At 50.1% G+C, this 17,164-nt stretch overlaps 5 protein-coding genes across 5 annotated transcripts; 2 read left to right on the top strand and 3 right to left on the bottom strand.

The window, feature by feature from the left end:
- Nucleotides 1-318: 318 nt before the first annotated feature.
- Nucleotides 319-1,465, bottom strand: N7520_009463 (uncharacterized protein; the record flags this gene model as incomplete). Its single annotated transcript, XM_057143397.1, has 4 exons — nucleotides 319-397; nucleotides 462-531; nucleotides 600-1,194; nucleotides 1,268-1,465. 4 exons carry the CDS (start codon nucleotides 1,463-1,465, stop codon nucleotides 319-321), a joined length of 942 nt encoding a protein of 313 aa, XP_056992685.1.
- Nucleotides 1,466-1,709: 244 nt separating this feature from the next.
- Nucleotides 1,710-2,932, top strand: N7520_009462 (uncharacterized protein; the record flags this gene model as incomplete). Its single annotated transcript, XM_057143396.1, has 4 exons — nucleotides 1,710-1,831; nucleotides 1,852-2,164; nucleotides 2,295-2,609; nucleotides 2,639-2,932. The coding sequence occupies 4 exons, from the start codon at nucleotides 1,710-1,712 to the stop codon at nucleotides 2,930-2,932; spliced, it is 1,044 nt and encodes a 347-aa protein (XP_056992684.1).
- A 237-nt stretch (nucleotides 2,933-3,169) lies between these two features.
- N7520_009461 (Ulp1 protease family protein) lies at nucleotides 3,170-4,288 on the bottom strand (the record flags this gene model as incomplete). Its single annotated transcript, XM_057143395.1, has 7 exons — nucleotides 3,170-3,230; nucleotides 3,284-3,835; nucleotides 3,902-3,921; nucleotides 3,977-4,026; nucleotides 4,083-4,097; nucleotides 4,165-4,192; nucleotides 4,241-4,288. 7 exons carry the CDS (start codon nucleotides 4,286-4,288, stop codon nucleotides 3,170-3,172), a joined length of 774 nt encoding a protein of 257 aa, XP_056992683.1.
- A 1,121-nt stretch (nucleotides 4,289-5,409) lies between these two features.
- Nucleotides 5,410-11,123, bottom strand: N7520_009460 (putative Rho guanyl nucleotide exchange factor; the record flags this gene model as incomplete). The annotated part of the gene is made up of 2 exons (XM_057143394.1): nucleotides 5,410-7,976; nucleotides 8,036-11,123. 2 exons carry the CDS (start codon nucleotides 11,121-11,123, stop codon nucleotides 5,410-5,412), a joined length of 5,655 nt encoding a protein of 1,884 aa, XP_056992682.1.
- A 1,618-nt stretch (nucleotides 11,124-12,741) lies between these two features.
- On the top strand, nucleotides 12,742-16,539 carry N7520_009459 (telomerase reverse transcriptase; the record flags this gene model as incomplete). Its single annotated transcript, XM_057143393.1, has 6 exons — nucleotides 12,742-13,164; nucleotides 13,227-13,518; nucleotides 13,566-13,778; nucleotides 13,829-14,124; nucleotides 14,172-14,591; nucleotides 14,644-16,539. 6 exons carry the CDS (start codon nucleotides 12,742-12,744, stop codon nucleotides 16,537-16,539), a joined length of 3,540 nt encoding a protein of 1,179 aa, XP_056992681.1.
- Nucleotides 16,540-17,164: the final 625 nt, after the last annotated feature.

Here is a 17,164-nt window from a genome sequence, read left to right as displayed (position 1 = left end):
TGGCCAAAAGATGGATGTGAGTTCAGATCAGATCTTACTGGCCTTTTTGCCTCCCAAATCTTCAGCATTCAATTGATAAGATTTGATCATATTCACTCACCTTCGAACCCGACGGAATTTTAGAGTTCAGGTTTGTTGTTTGTTGTTGTTTCCATGTACTTTTGATACTACAAGGAAATATTGTGTACCGGTGATGTTCATTCGACTGGCTGCTAGAGAACAAGGTTGATGAAAAGGCTAGTAGCAAATAATCTTGTGAGGTGAATAGTATCAGAGATCCCATTTAAACTACATTTGACCACCGATTGGCGGAGTTGATCAAAAATCATCACATCTGACGCCCATCATGAACACCGAGTTCGGATGGTGGATGCTTGACAGCTCACTGGCTCCGCGACTAGACATAGTAGTCAGCATCACAATGTTCCTTTCCGCGTATATTTTGAGAGAAAAGTTCTCACGTGTCCTTGATTGTCCCGATAACAACCCTGAACAGTTCTCGAATGGCCGCTGTTCGTTGTCTGCCGCGTTCTGTCGATCCAGCGAGCCTGGCAATCCACATTTAGCCCAAAGCCCCATGTATTTTCCAGTCAACTTACTCTCACATGCCTGCGCAGAGCAATGAGCTTTGTAGCTCAACTGCCTCAAGAAATCTTCTTGAAAACAACCCGCGCCATCTCGAAGACTTTGGGCGGAAATCGGTCCCAGACACTCCTGCATTCCCTGGACGAAAACCTTCCAGTCCCCTCCAAGTCGCCGAATCATGCCCAGTTTCTGGTGCTGTTGGTTACTGATTTCCGAGCTGGTCCTTTTGTTGAAATGTTCGAGCAGGTTGGCCCGGTCTTGGTATCCTTTTTTGCAAGACGGACACACATAGTCGAGTCTATTGCCTCGAATAATACTCCGGTACCAGGCCAGATCATGAGATGTTTTCCCAGATTCCAGTTCTTTGTCTTGTTTAGAGCCTTCGCATTGAAGGAGTAGTCGGGTCGCGTAAATTGGCTGGACAATTAAAAAGGTCATGCCTCCACCAAGGCGAGCCGGTTGCTCAATCCAAATAGATTGTGCAGGTTTCAGCACCACAGTGCCTATTTTTGGGGCTTCTTCAACTTGAAGAGCAGTGTAAATCGCGAATGGAAGATTCTGGGGCGTTTCAGCTGGTCGAGTGGTTTTTATCAGGGCATACTGAGCACACTATAGAAATTGGCCTTAGCGATGAAACTTCGGAGCATTGAGGTAGGGTAAACGTTAACCTGGACGTACTCACTCCCTCGTATATCAATCGGCGAATCGCCAATGTAGCTTGATCAATCTGACTTGTCCAAATCTGGATAATGCCATTCTCATCGGCGTCCGCAGCTTTCGCATTTCCCTGTAGCCAGGGCTCCAATCCTTTTAGAACGTCAGAAATTTTCCCATTAATTTCCTCATTCCCGAGTATCTGGAGATGTTTGAAAGAACCCATATTAGGAGCGAAATTGAGCTGCTTGAGTTTCGGTTAATGCACCCAGCCGGGGCATCCAATGTCTTGAGGCTGCTTAGCCTGGAGTCAGCCTCGTCTGGGCACGACTTATCAACATACACATCACATATGCCCGACCTATCATCATATAGAATCTCACAGCCCCCGGTTCATCTCACGTCAAAGTACATAAAGAGGCTTCAAGTCCCCACCCCCCGCCGTTCCTCGAAATACCAAATCTTGCATAATGGGCCTCGTCGGCGTCTTCTCAACCCAAGTACCATCAGCCTCACTAATGGAGGAGACATATTCAACAAGTGGACCATACGGACCAGATGTCCTTCATGAGCCAGAATATGCCAACGTGGAGTATGTTGTATAATTCGTAGATCGATCATGGTCGATCGAGAAACGACGCCCCGCAACGGCCCAAGCCACAAGCTAATTGACTTCACCGACTTTAGCATCGTCTTCGTCCACGGACTGACAAGGAATAGGGAATCAAACTGGACCAATAAACAGTCGAAAGCCTTCTGGCCCAAACAGCTTCTTCCTTGTGATCTTCCAACTGCACGAATATGGACCTTCGGCTATGATGCGGATATCATCGGTGCGCTGCGTACGGCTAGTCTGAATACCTTGCGCGACCATGGGAAATCACTTATGCATGACCTGTCGCTGGCACCGCTGAGACTGGGATCTGTGAGTGGGTTTCGTCTTAGGATGATACTAGTACGTACTTGTCTAATGTGTTGGGGATTTTTGTTTCTCTCAAAATCAACGCCCTCTCATTTTCGTTGCGCATAGTTTGGGTGGCCTCGTGACGGAACAGACACTTCTTTGCGCTCGCGAGTCACCACAACAACACCATAAGGACCTTTTTAAATTGACGTTCGCGATTGCCTTTATGGGGACTCCGCATGTTGGCTCCGCGCAGGCGAACTGGGCTACGCCTCTGACGCGGTTGGCGCGTGTTCTGCGTAGGACGAACACGGAGATTGTGCAGGTGCTCGAGCCGGGTTCTGAGATGCTTGCCAATCTTCAGCAGGGGTTTCACACGATGTTGGAGGATTGTCGAAGGAATCAAGGTAAAACGATCGAGATGTTTTGTTTCTATGAAGAGTTGGCGGTCCCAACGATTGGCAAGGTTTGTTTTGTTCGTCTTGGAATGGACAGATTTTCGAGGACCATTCCGCTATTCTGAGCGGCTGTTCGAATCGCAGTATTCATGCTGATCATATGGGGATGACCAAGTTTAGTGGAAATCGTGATCCTGGGTATGTTGCTGTGAGTGGGCAGTTATGGCTCTGGGTCAAGCTTTTGGAGGATATGGATTCTCAGGCACAGACGCAGACGCAGCAGGCAGCATCCACCAGGACAGCGCAACAGCAACGTGCTATAAACTCTGGTGGTGGCCCTATAATCTTCGGAAGTGTGACTGCAGGGCGAGATATTGTAAATTCGAACTAGCCTAGATGAGGATTTGCTGTGTATATCCAGAGATTGAGGATTCGGATCACACTATTTCAAGTGCAATTATAATTTATTGGCAAACACAAAATGCACATTCAATGCAACGCTATAGGTACATGAAGTCATCGCTGCTCACTGAATATTCGTTTTTCGTGGTTGAGGAATGAAAACAAGAAGACAATATGTATCGAAAAAGGTGAGTAGGCATCAATTCATTAACATGAAGTAAAGACGTTATTCAATCCGTGGTGGGCTCCGAGACTTCTTCCCCATGGGACTCCGACTGACACTGTTTCTATGAATTGATTAGTATAGGAGCTTCGAACCAGAATATCCACTGCTGCTTACGATCGTCGACGCTCGCCCTCTTTACGGAATCCCTCAATGATCTTCGCCATCTCCTTGCGTCCAGCGGAGGCATCAACCTTCCGTCCCCCAAGACTCATGCTAATTTTCTCTTGTGCACTAGCCATGAGCAGTCGCTTGAGCAGAAGATGCCGCATGTTTAGACAAACAAATACACCACAGTCGCTGCCGCCATCCTGCTGGGGCGAGTCGCGCAGATGCATGAAGCTGATAGGCAAGTTCAACAAAGCTCCGAACTTCCTCGTCACATCTGCAGCCTCCCACTGGTTCCCTTGGTATAGCGAGTCGTAGTGGAATGCAATGCGGTCAACGACGGAAATGAGTAGCAGCGACCAATGCGAGCCGCCTTCTGCTTGTGTGACATTGCGACAGTCGTTGATGGGGAGGAAGACGTGGGTGGCACGAGAGAAGTCAGGGAGAGCCTCGCGGAGAGTTCGAGGGTCGCGAGTTTGGGCGAGCATAAATGACATGCTAGGTCGGAGGAGTATGATGTTGGAGGATTGGTATTTTGCGAGAAATTCGTGTTCGAGGTATCTATAGTGAATCAGCTCGAGGGTCCTTGGCAAACATCGTCATTGATCCGACGTCGATAGGACTTACTCCTCCCAGAATGAAATCACCTGTAATAAATTAGCTTGATTCTCTGACTTAGTAGCTGTCGCGTTGACAACCCACATTATCCGTGAGCCAGTCGTTCTTGAGAGTCTGCATATCCTCTCTAGTCACTATATGCATGTCAATTGTCGATCAATTGTCTCACTGGGGAGCATCGTGTACATACACCGAACGTCATAGTCTGTGCGCAAAGCCTACCCGTTAGCATATCTCACAAGTCTTCGGCGCTCGCATGACGGCAAACTCACAACTCAAGAAAGCATCTTCCGGCGTCAACTGCGACAGTTAGCAGTTGAGTCGGCAAACAAGCCAAACCAAACCCACCCTATCATTAAACCTCCCCCGCATTCTCTTCTGCAAGCCGTCCAACATGGTGACAATGCTGGACTTATCTCCTCAAATCAGATCCAAGCGGAAAGTTTGCCGGCTGGACCAACGGACAGATGCGCACGATACCAGACTCAAGATGTAATTGCGGCAAATGAGGCTAGGCAGACAATTAATCTCGACTCAAATCGGAGTAAAATGCAAGGGTAGCCGCGCAAGTTTGTTTATACAGTGTAACGCTCAAGTTGCCGAGTTACAGACTCCACCAGATAATATGTACAGTCAAAATACACAGTGGCAAGCAGAGGCGTTGGCGATGGCGAAATGCCGAGTTGATTTGCATCCACCCCAGTTCTGCACTGGCGAAGTGGAGACCGGACGGATACTCCTCCGGATTGGACGGTTCGTTCGGAGAGGCAGACCGTCGTCAGCCTTATGATGGCTGAAGGTAGTATGGAGGCGCTACTGCTTGTGCACGCTTTCCGAGGGCGAACGGGAGAAAGAATAAAGCACTGGTCTCGCTGGCGAAAGTGTTCTTGGCTGCGCTTGTAGGTGATCGATCGTTCGGCTTCGGCGGGGTGGGGCAAAAGGGGAACCCAGACGGTGGTAAAGGGAACCAGGCTTGCTGGCAGCAGGTTTCGGGGGAGGTCAGTGTCAAGTTAAGAACATGACACTGGTATTGTTAGATTTCCAAGAGAACCAGGCACTGGAGGTCCGAATCCCTGCTGTCTTCGGGATGTTGGGCTGCGTCACATGTAGTCACGTGGCCAGCTGCAGGCATTTCTTAACTGGTATGCTTATCTACGTACGTCGTTACCGAAGGAGTACTATACGAAACAAGCTTTAAAAGACGAACCGGTTATAGTAAAATCATCAATAAAACAGGGGTATCTAAACACACATCCCAGCCAGGGCACCAGGGAACATTCATCACACATATGGGAGGAAAAATGATGGATAGCAAGGGGCATAAGTGTAGGTCGGAATAAAAAATTCACGCTTAAGGGCAGATCAAGATGAAAGCAATGTCATGAACCGGAAGCCATCTTGAGTCGAGTCTGGAAATCCTCAAACCCAGGCGTGAGGAAGACACGCCGAAAAAAGATCGCAAAACCGGACGTAAATAACAAATATGGCTTATTTGTCCGGGATGGAAATGCCAGCGACTATGATGACAGCTTGGCAAAATGTTTCATCCAAATCCAGCCAACTTGGCTGGTGGAGTCATCTTGGTTGCGAGCAAGCCACAATTCACCCTTCTCGCCGAAGACATCGAATATTTCACCCGCAACGTAGGTCAGGTAGGGATATCCTGCCTCGCGCCGAGCACGGTCAATATTGAACTCGTAGAGACTTGCGGCGAGGAACAATACTGTAGGTTCCTTGGGAGGGTGGGCTTCAGACTCTTGAGGAGGTTCATGCTCGATGGGTTTATCGGACATCGGCATGGCGGACGAAAACAGACCAGAGTATCTAGCTGGCTCCACTGATGAGTCGGTGCCGCTGCCGTTGGACGTGGTGGCTCGAAGAATTTCGGCCAGTAAAGGCCCGTCGATGCTGAGTCTTGGCAGACTAGGGAATGGTTCGAATGCAACCGAGTGCTGGGAGTGCTGGGAGTCTCCGGTACCAGAGGAACTGCGCATAACATGTTGTAGGCTGTGTGAGGTTTCTGGAGTCTCGGGGATCACTCGATTGGAGAAGGTCGAGTCAACACGGTGCCGGCTGGTGCTCGAAGATCTCTCCAGCCGGGGGGACTGGAAAAGCTGACTGATACCACCGAAGTCCTGGGAGACCTTGGGTGAATCTTCTGCGATCGAGCGACGATGAGTAGAGCTGTTGGCTGTGGATGTTCGACGAGTTGAGCTCATGGATGGACGACGAGGAGAGCTCATACCGCCAATTCCTGCCGATGGCGTATTGAAGTTGACGAGATTCACGGTGTCAGCCAGCAAAGCCCCGTTGCAGATACCAAGGGAAAGGACTTGTGCTTCGGAAAGGGCGTAGTCACTGCTCCAATCGCTAATCAACTTCTCCAAGGCATCTGGAAATGCGTCCACGTGAGCTCCGACTTTCTTCTGCATGACACTCCACCAGGTTATCTGGATCTGGACAAAGTTCTTGAGACAAGCTTCCATAAGCTTCGCAGTCAACGCAGAGAGTCTGGGTAACTCCTCCTTCAAGGTTTCATTCAAGGCGGTGTATTGCTCGCCCTGTTCCGCGGTTTTCCTATCGGGTTTGTCGCCACGATCAATGAGAGCTTTGTAGCGACCATAATCGATTAGACGTTTGTCTCGCTTCTTCATGACACGCTGGGGCCCTTCATACAGCTTTAGCAGCGTGACCATTGGCTGAATGACGCTGCTGCGAACTACGGCGAGATGCTCCGGCAGCGCAACTGTAACTATCTCCCGGATCGAATTTTTAAACAGGCGCCACTTGGTCTCGAAGTCCTGGTATTGTGAGGGTGACACATTGACCATGCCTTCAATGGAAAGGGCATACTCATTGAGTTGATCCATGGCACGTGTCGTTTCCCGGGTGTACATCTCGACGTCACGCATGACCACCTGTAATTGGAAGAACCCGTCATTGAAACTCTGGGCTAGGGAATCGTAGTCCTTGTCCTCCACCACGTCGGACATCCCCACTTGCTGCCGAAATTTTTCTGTGCGACGACCGAAAGCCTTAGATATGCCTGCTCTAACATCAGACTGGTTGCGTTTCCGACCCACCACCTGGCCCACGACGTCGGCACGCTTTTTCATCTCATTGATTCTTATAGAAACGTTGGTGACTTCCGTGTGGGCATTCATGAGCTGTGCATGATCTGGGTGATCAGTTGGTGTTGCAGCCAAAAGCTCATTCAGTAGAAGGGGGTACTTCAGAATTCGTTGCACTGGTTTAACCAACAACGAATCTAAGTCCCAGGCAGTGGTAAGATCTGATGCCCACTCCCGGCACTCCTTCAGCCAAATATCGACTTTCGGATTTCCCTGAAGAATCTGCAGCTTCTTGTTCGCAGAATCATAGTTCTTCAAGTATTCCGAATAGACCCTTTCCATTTGAGCCATGCTGGCGACGAATGCCTCGCCAATTCTGGTGGCGCGATCCTTCTCAAGGTCCGAGAATCCCGCATCCCCCGTCTCCTCCTCGACAGCCTGTGCGGCAGGACGGTCTGTGTTTCGTTTACTGCTCCAGCGCTGAGACTTTGGCATGACGTAAATGCTTCTTGCAGCTTGCTTGAGAGAATCTTGGAAGGACTGAGAAAATTGCACAATGTCGGCAGAGTTGCCGAAAAGGATCTTAACATCTTCCACAGAGAGATCCAAACAGGATCCTGACGTCCCCTTATAAATATCATCCACCACCTTCATATCACGACCAAATGTGTGTTCTGTATCAACAAGCTCTTTGATGACGTTACGTCGTTTTTTCAGGCGTCGCTGCTCTGGTGACGGCGACTTCTTCGACTCCATGCGCAATGGATTTTCAGCCGATGGCGCCAAGGATGTGGCAGACGAGTCTGCAGCTTGATCGGAGTGGATTGGTTCCGCATGTCGGAGTGAGTAGTCTTCACTGCTTCCTGCACTATGAGATACTGCAAGAACGTGGTTTGGCAGAGTCTGATAGCTGGGGTTCGGCTGGGGCTGACTGTGAATATTTTGGAGAGCTGCGGGAGGTCCAAGGGAAGCTTGCGAATCAACTGGAAGCTGAGTGTTAGATAGTCCAAGGCCTGTTTGGTGTTAGAAACATTCCTTTCATCTATGAAAGCAAGCTGTAGTATATCCGTACCATCATTCATGTAGTCGGGCATGTCATCGGCAGGTGTGACTTCTTCGCCCTGGGCAGCCATCTGCATCCAGTCCATAACGGACGGAGAAGCATCCTCCCAGTCACCAGGTCCCATAAGACTTGCCGCATTGGAATGTCGATGAGAGGCGAGGGAAGGATCCTGGAATCGGGGCACTACCACTGGCTCGTCTGTTAAACTATCCATCGGTGCCTCAACTCGCATGGTGGGAACTCGTATGTCTTGACGTATATTCTCTTGTTGTTGCACTGCATACTCCCTCTGTCTGGTGACAGGAGGTTGGCGAGAAGTTGGAAGGCCAGCGGAGGAGTGTGCTGGTAGGAAGCCAGGCAAGGCTCGGGCTGCGGAGAGACTATGGTCAGGAGCCCTACCTCTAGTCAATTCTTCCAGATATAGCTGTGTAACACGTCGAGAGTCCCATTTCCCTCTCTTAGCAAGACTTGGGGGTGTAGAGAAAAGGTTCGCTGTAGGTAATTGTGATGTTTGGAGCGTATCTGGGCCCATGAGTCCCAAGTCCTGGAGTGGACCGTCTTCATTTTCATCGTCTGCGAAAGACACCGGGCGTGTTGAGTCGGCCGAGCACGGCTCGGTCGGTGGCTCTTCTGTCCCGGGCTTAGGCCTGTGGAGACTCAAATCATCCCCGCTGTCTTCGTCGCATTGTTCATCACAGGTTGATTCTTGGTTTTGGACGGAAGATGACCATGAGCTCATACTCCATCTAGGGTCAGATGGACCGGTAACTGTTGACTGCTGCTGTGGCTGAGGTTGTCTGGTCTCTTGGGGATCCAGGCTGCTAGAAGATCGGAATAAGGGCGGCCCAGGAAGCATAATCTGAATCGACTCTTTGTCGTCATTATCGGACAAGCTACAGTCGGGTTCATCACATGAGTCGCTGCTGCTCGAGCTGGATTCACGGATCTGCATGATGTGATTCAGCAAAGTGCGGTGGGTTTGGGCCGCACTAGGCTTGCGTGATATAAGATGCATCTGCGGTTCTGGATCGATATGGGTATTGTCAGAGCCGGCCGAGTTTGGCCTATCCAATAGCTCACGTTGACTACCATCCGGTAGCCCAAGGGTCGGAGAATCCATTGTCGTATGAGGGTCGCTGTTTTCCGGAACTGGAGCAGAGGTATTCAGATGAAGCTGAGGTACCGTACGAGGCTCTATGCCGTCATCAACAGTGCTCTCCGCCTCTGTAACTGTAGCCATTTCGATGGGTAGTGGATGATTGCTGGCAGCCGCACTCGGTGTCGTCTGCTCGTCCTCAGGGGATGCGGGCACAATCACCCTTGTACGACGTCGAATTTCGGCTTCCTCCTCTTCTTTTCGTTCATTTTCTTGAACAGTCCGGTTGAATGCTTGCTGAATGCGCTGCCGACGAGTTGCAAAGTCCACGTTACCCAGTTCAGGTAACTGGCGTTGGCGCGGGCGCGGTTTACTACGCTCCGCGCCACGGTCGGCGACTTTTTGCAAAGACGATACCCTCTTCCCAATTTCGGGAGAGCGTGGTGACCGCGGTGAAGTTGAACCAGCAGTGGAAATGGTTTGACGAGGCCTTGAGCTGCGTAATGGCGGCGACTTTTTGGGGGGTGGAGCGGAGACGTAAGCTTGTAAGAGCTTACTTCGATCTGCTGCCGAATGACGGGTTCGGCCAACGGCCTGGTCCCGGCGGCCACGCGCTGTCATCGCAAACGAAGAGGAATCATCTTCCGTCGTGCGGGTGGGACTATTACTGCCAGATGGTTTAGGGAGCCGACTCGAACCCTTCGGAGCCAATGGAATGGAGCTTGATCGACTGCTGAATGTCGCATTCGCGGTTGGGGAAAGACTCTCCGAGCCGGAACCAGAGCTTAGGCGGTGCGAAGAGATCGGAATGCGGGATCTGGAATTTGGACTTTCGGGGGACCCGTCCCCGGTCTTCCACGGCTGCAAGGGCGCTGAAACCGCCATCTCAGGATTCCACGGGTCTGCAAGGGATTCGCTGTACGGGTTCACAAAGTCGCTTCGTGATCTGCGGTGAGTAAGACCTTTACTCCCACCAGGTTGAACCGCCTCGAGTGAATTGGCCTGCCCAAGATACCAAGCTGTTGGTGTCAAGGGTGACCGAAGAGAGCCTGGATTCGGACTTGCTATACTCCCGTCGGACCCCCGTCGTCTTAGGTGCGCTGGTATTCCAAGACCCGGATCAGCCACCTGCGTATTAAGAGACAGCAGTTCACCAAACAACGGTCGTCGCGAATACGGTTCGGGAATCCGTTGATAGAGCGGTGGTGGAATAGTTGTCAGTGGCCTCGTCGACCCTTCAGTCTGCGGTAATGATGGTAATAATGGCAATGACTCAATCTGCGTGGGGCTGCCCGCGTCAAAGATCGGAGGTAATGATTCGCGCAATTGACGAAGTCGTGAGATGGTAGAGTGTTCGGATCCGTGGTCACTGCCTGTCGGGCTCGTGGCGCGTGAAGTCGGTCGAGATGCGGTGGGAAGGGGGAGAACAGAATCAGAGGTATTGTTGAACCTGTTAACAAGGTCTCTGAATGAGGGTTGTCGGGAGCTGGTAGAGGAGCCTGCTAAAGACACATGGGCAGTGGATCCTCCTCCCAAGGTGGGCGAATCAGATACAGAGCGATAGATGGGGCGTCTAGATGCGACGCTTGCTGGCAGGGCGGACACTCTATCATTCAGGTTAGAGGGGCCTGTCACCATGCTCCTTGCTGTCACATTGCCAACGCCCGCCTCCCGTGGTGCTGACAAAGGTAGACTCTGTCGATAATAGTCGTCGGGATCGGGAGACCCACGGCCAGTCTGGTCTTGGGGCTGACCGCCGGAATGCAGGTGATTTGAGGATATTGAATTGATTGACTCAAAGCCCGATCGGCGGGAGGGAGGATACGTGGTGGTAGCCAAGGTATTGGAGGGGGAGAACGGTATGATCGGTGAGACCTCAAATGAGGAAGGGTGGGTATCGTTCACGGATTGGCTATAAGAGGGTGTCGATGATTGTCGCCCAAACGGAGACGGCTGAGGATGCCGCGGGCCAGAAGCCTGCTCGACACTGCTGCCGGACATTTTGCATGCCTTGGACCGACGTGGACTGGTGAACGGCCTTTCAGAATTTGCAGGGTGGGTTTTGGCGTGATGCGTTGTTCCGGGGGTGTGGTCGCCCAACGAGGTGTCGCAGATAAGTTGACTCAGGCTAACAAGCAATCCCGGGGTGGTGCACCCCCATTCAGCATCATACTCAAGACCCCCAAAAGATCGACCAGGGTTTTCGAGTTGCCCACGTGCAAGCTCGAGAGAAGGAAGCTTTGGGGAGGGACTCGAAGCGGTGGACGAAAAGATGCAGAAACGGGAGAGTCCCGAGTGAGCTGTGTGGAAGAGCACAAGGCGAGAGGCCGATGACGAATGAAATGGCCTAAGGAATATGAGTGGATACTGACGTCTGTTCGTCTACCAACCACAGACTCTGATAGGTTAAGTGGGGAGGGGCGGAAGCAGAGGATTGAAGTGCGGGCCAGATCGTTAGCTTCTTCTGTGTACCCGGGAAGTTATTGCAGTGTCGATCAGGTAGATTAAGAGGCGAAGAATTTTTAAGCTACAGAATTGAACAAAGCAAAGGAGGTTTTGTTTTTCTCGGAGGAAAAAAAAGGTCTGAACTGTAATAAGTTGTGGAAAACAATTGGAGAGTAAAGAAACCAAGTCTGAAACCGTGGGAGGATTCGGTGGGTTCGGGGGCCTTTGTTCATTTCCCCGTACCTATGGAGTACATCTACAGAGTAATCAGTGCATAGGTAGGTTACCTACTAAGTAGGCGCGTTTTAAAAATTTCTATGCACATTTACAAATCCTGCAATCAAGTGCTTCCAAGTATTATCTCAACTTGATTTATCCTAATATCGTATCTCGATCTCGCCCCCAATCGAGTTAGGTCAGGAACAAGATGAACTTGAATTTCTGCCCCTGCCTGAAACGTGGAACAGTGGAGACGCAATTCCTTCATAACGGCCTTTCTAGACCTTCTCGTCGCTTGGTTGAGCAATGGTAGTGTACCGTGGATCATTGTTGGCACAATTTCCGGGTTCTTGTTGATCGTTAATTGGCTTGGATCCTTTTCGGACTTAAGTGGGTCAATGGCCCCGATCTATGGCCACATTTAGCAACATTCGATCTTAGGTCAACATGAAAATGATTCATGTTTCATATATTTCAAAAACAAATAAAATGTAGATACTACCTAGGTATGGTAGTAGTTGACAATATTTGTATACCTACATAAGTTCAATGTGATATCCTTGTTGCATCTTCATAGCGGAAATGTGCTAATGTAGTGGTGAAAATGTATCTACAATATATATTCATAGCGGCTTGATCCGTGACGATTCCTCGTCAACATTTGAACCTGAAGAACGCTAAAATTCTTAGAAATTTACATGCATGACTTGATTCTCAAATAACATTAGGATTAATCACACTTGCGTAAAGGTTCAGTATGTTGCCGATTTCATCATGTAGCGTGCTATCGAATACCACCCTTACGTAGCTACCCAGTTGACATTATCGGGACTTCGGACGCGTCAAAACTCGTGTCACCAACAACAACTTTGAGGAACCGGGATGGTCCACGCAATGGCTCTGTGAAGGGAACTCTCTCTGTATCTCCATTTTAATTGTCCATGAATCATCCACCATGAGCAAAAAGAGAAAGAGACCCAGCAAGGCTAGCGGTCCCGCGTCTCAGACGAGTCTCACTGCAGCGCCCAACCGTTTCAAATCCTCCAAAGAATCGGTTGCGCGAAACATCCGCACAACGCACCCAGTGATTTCACTGTACTACCGAGAGGTTTTGACCCTGCGCCAGTACCTCTTGAATCAACTACCGGCATCCTCCAAATTGCGACGAAGGCGCATCGCATCCCTGCGATTGTCCCCCGAGCGCAGCAATGTTCAACCATTGGCAGATCTGCTAGACTTTACCCTAGTAGGCGTGTTGAAGGAGCCATCTCCGAAGATCGACTCCGACCGGCAGCGCGGGTATCGCGAGTTCACCCAGTCCCAATCACGGTCGGTCCTGGTCAGCACGGACACGGGATCGACATCCCCCCAATCCGAAGTATGAGCCTTTGAACTCGGGACGGTCTGAATTCCAAACGGCTAATGCTTGCCATTGTCTAGGTAGTCGATTTTGTGATCGGACAACTCTTCAAACAACAATCCAAACCTGTCCACATACTCACTCATGGCTTTCAGCGCTCGTCGATGGGGAATGATGACCTTGAGACCAAGATTCCCGGGATTATGATTCAGTTCTCAAATCAGAATGTTGAAACCCTTCAGAAATCCCCATGGACCGAGATTTTGGACCTGTTGGGGCAGAATGGGGATGAAATTATGATGCGACTGCTGTTTGATTGCGGCATTTTTGCTCCTATTGACGCCCAACGAGGCATCTACTACCAATTAAGCGGTATGATTCATCTCCGGCAATGATCGGGAAATTGCTCACCATTGCAGGTCAACCGCTTTCATTTCTCGAACCAGTCCAAGCATCTTGCGCGAGACCCGGTGAATCGATTTCGGAACCAAAGCCATCCGTAAAGACCAAACGCCCTGATCGCCAGGAAATACGCAGTCCCAATAGCATCACTTTCCTTCGGCGCAGCATGTTGTACAGTAGACATGCAACCTGGTCAAACGAAAAGTTGGTCGTTGGTTTAGGCAGGACCCGTAAGTTTCAAACATCTGGAGGTCTCAATCATTCCTGATCGTCTGGATAGATGTCTTCAACCGCTTCCGAGACTTGGACTCGGCCGCGCAGACAATACACGTGATGATGTACATCTTCGCACGCCAATTTGGCCTGCGCAATGTTTTTACCCCGACAGGAGATCGCAGTGAACAGTTTGTAAGCCACGGTCATGCCTTTCGCGAAGATGAAATCTTTGCTGGTGGCGGCTGTTCAAAGCTTCCCAAGCGGCTCCGCGGGCAAGCCGTAGAGCTTGCACACAGCCTTCGAGCCCGACAAGCTCGGTGCTCGTATGAAGAATTATTAAGGCATTATTGTCCTACCGAGGTATGTTATTCGGATGAGAACGCTGTGATATTCTCTAACATTCGCAGCCGAATGGACCCTGGAAATTAGGGGAGGCGTCACCCATCAAGAATCGAGTGCTGGGTGCTGAACTTGGTTCGTCTATTGATGAGAGCTTAGTCACACAATTAAAAGTCAAGACCCCGGTATGTACCAACGATCGATGCCCTGGGCCGGGTTCTCATTCCATGGAGCCTTCCAAGGCGGAGTCGGCATGCGAGAGTCGAATCCAGCAACCCAAGCTTACGCTTACCCACTATGCCACACCGGCCTCCTCGGTATCTGCCTTTTGTCGAGCTGTGCTGCTGAACTTGATACCCTCTAAATTCTTCGGTGATGGCCCAGAAGGTCTTTTCAATCGGAAGCTTATTATGAGACATGTTGATTCTTTCATCAAATTGCGCCGGTTTGAAAGTCTCAGCTTGCACGAGGTGTGCATAGGCTTGAAGGTTTGTTCCCAGTACCAAACGGTAAGAAGTTATGCTAACCCAAAATGCGCAGGTTGCCAATATTTCCTGGCTGGCCTCCCCCAAACTCCACAACTCGCACGGTGGAACAGACACCAAAATGGCAATGTCTGACTTCCAGAAACGCACGGAGATGCTCCACGATTTTGTATACTACATATTTGATTCCATTCTGCTCCCCCTCGTCCGGGCAAACTTCTACGTTACCGAGTCTCAAACCCATCGCAACCGTCTGTTCTACTTCCGTCATGATGTGTGGCAACGCTTGACAAAGCAGCCATTGGCAAAATTGAAAACGACCATCTTTGAAGAGGTCGAGCCATCTCGAGCTCAACGATTGCTCGAACGGCGATCCCTCGGAGTTGGATCGCTGCGCTTACTCCCAAAATCGACAGGCCTCCGCCCGATCCTCAATCTGCGAAAACGCGTGCTCAAGGAATCAAATTGGGGAGGAAAGAAACGAAGTTATCTTGCGGCCAGCATCAATTCCAGCCTCGCTCCGATCTCCAATATGTTGTCATACGAGCGGAAGCGACAGCCCACCAGATTGGGCTCGGCTTTACAATATGTTGGAGATATCCATCTTAAGTTGAGGGACTTCAAGAGACAATTGATTGAACAATTACCTGAACCCAAATCAAGTTCGCTCCCGAAGCTCTTTTTCGTCAAGCTTGATATCCAGGGCTGTTTTGATACCATTCCACAGAAACAACTTCTGGGCCTCATAGAGGAATTGGTATCCGAAGAGACCTATCACATTACCAAGCACGTGGAGATGAGTCCATCTGCCTTTGACGCACGAGGAAAACCTACTCGAAGGTATATTGGACGTGCTATGCCAGCGATGAAACAGCAGGCTTTGTCGGATATGGTGGCCGAACAAGGGCAGTGCCCAAAGGCCAAGACCGTGTACATCGACACAATTCAACAAAAGCTCCACGATGCCGATGATTTGCTCGGCCTTCTCAATCAACACGTGCGCAATAACCTTGTAAAAATGGGCAAACAGTATTTCCGCCAACGTAGTGGCATCCCACAAGGTTCTGTCTTGTCTAACCTGTTGTGCAACTTTTTCTACGGAGAGCTGGAACAACAGGTTTTAGGCTTCTTACGACCTGCAGACTCAGTCCTGCTACGACTTGTCGACGACTTTTTACTGGTGACAACCGATGTGGATCAAGCGATTCAGTTCTTGCAGGTCATGATCCCTGGTCAGCCATCTTACGGTGTGCTGGTAAACCCAGCCAAAAGCTTGGTAAATTTTACCGCCGCCGTAAAGGGGACTCACATCCCTCGAATAGAGGGATCATCACTCTTCCCGTATTGTGGAATTCTCATCAACACACATACGCTCGAGATGATTCGAGATCAAGATCGTCTTTTAGAGGGCGGCGATTCTGCCGCCACGTCCCTGTCCGACACATTAACAGTCGAGACCAGTCGCATACCTGGTCGTACGTTTCGTCGTAAAGTGCTCGCACCGTTCCGACTCCAGATCCACCCGATGTATCTTGATGATGAGCATAACTCCCGAAGTGTCGTGCTTGCCAACCTCCACACTAGCTTTATCACTGCCGCCATGAAGATGTACCGATACATGAAATCCCTCCGAGGCCGCAGTCACCCGGCGCCACCCATTATCATCCAAACGATCTATGATCTCATCCATCAAACCTTCAGGGTGATCCAAACACGGCGGACTTCTCATTCAACACCCTTCTCGTGTTTTGTTCAGTTGTGGCACCTGCAGTACCTGGCTGCATCTGCATTCCGGTTTGTCCTAAAGCGTAAGCAAACGCGGTATGTGGCTGTGCTTGAGTGGTTGGACAGATTAGGAAAAGAATCACGACCAAATTCGAACTTAAAAGCCGTTCGTATGCAACAGGTTGTGAGGAAAGGAATAGCGTTATTTGAACAATGGCGTTTTTAATGGGAAGTTTGAACTAGCCGCAATTCCCGAAGCTTGTCCCTGTCCTTGTTTTTTATCCAATTAGCGTTCCGTACGGTATCGGACCAATATCGAAACCGGGATCCGTGGCACAGTTAATTCTGGTCACCTACCCGACTGGTCAAACAGCTCGATCACTGGAGTTCCCAAGTCCAATTCTAGAAATTTGTGTACTCTTTTCGGTCTAAGTTTATGGAGCACTTTGAGGGGATTGTCGATACTTACCTAGTTAGGTGGCTCATAGGGGGGAATAAAGGTACCTAAACAGTACTTGCACAATACATGACTGTGACTAGTGCAGCATAAGTTCTCCCGAAGTACCCGCGTTTCCTGTTCTCGGCCAGACTGGGCGCGGCCGATTGCCTGAGGCTCCGCTTGCAATCAATCCAACTTCGTTTTCGTTCTCTTTGGCAACGCGACACTCTTTACATCTTATTCTTTTTGCTTCTTTTCTTCACTCACTCTCGTTTCTATACATTTTCTTCATTCGCTTCATTCCAAACTATCCCACCTTAACCACCCCCTTGGTGGCCCCCAATACTCACCCCGTAATCTCGGGCCTCTCCTGATTAGTTTTTATTTCCTACATTTCCACCCGTTATACCTG

This window comes from Penicillium odoratum (assembly GCF_028828045.1).
Source record: "Penicillium odoratum strain IBT 22623 chromosome Unknown utg000006l_segment0_segment0, whole genome shotgun sequence".
Lineage (NCBI taxonomy): Eukaryota > Fungi > Ascomycota > Eurotiomycetes > Eurotiales > Aspergillaceae > Penicillium > Penicillium odoratum.
Note: the sequence above shows the minus strand (reverse complement) of the source record. Positions and strands in the feature narration are given on the sequence as shown.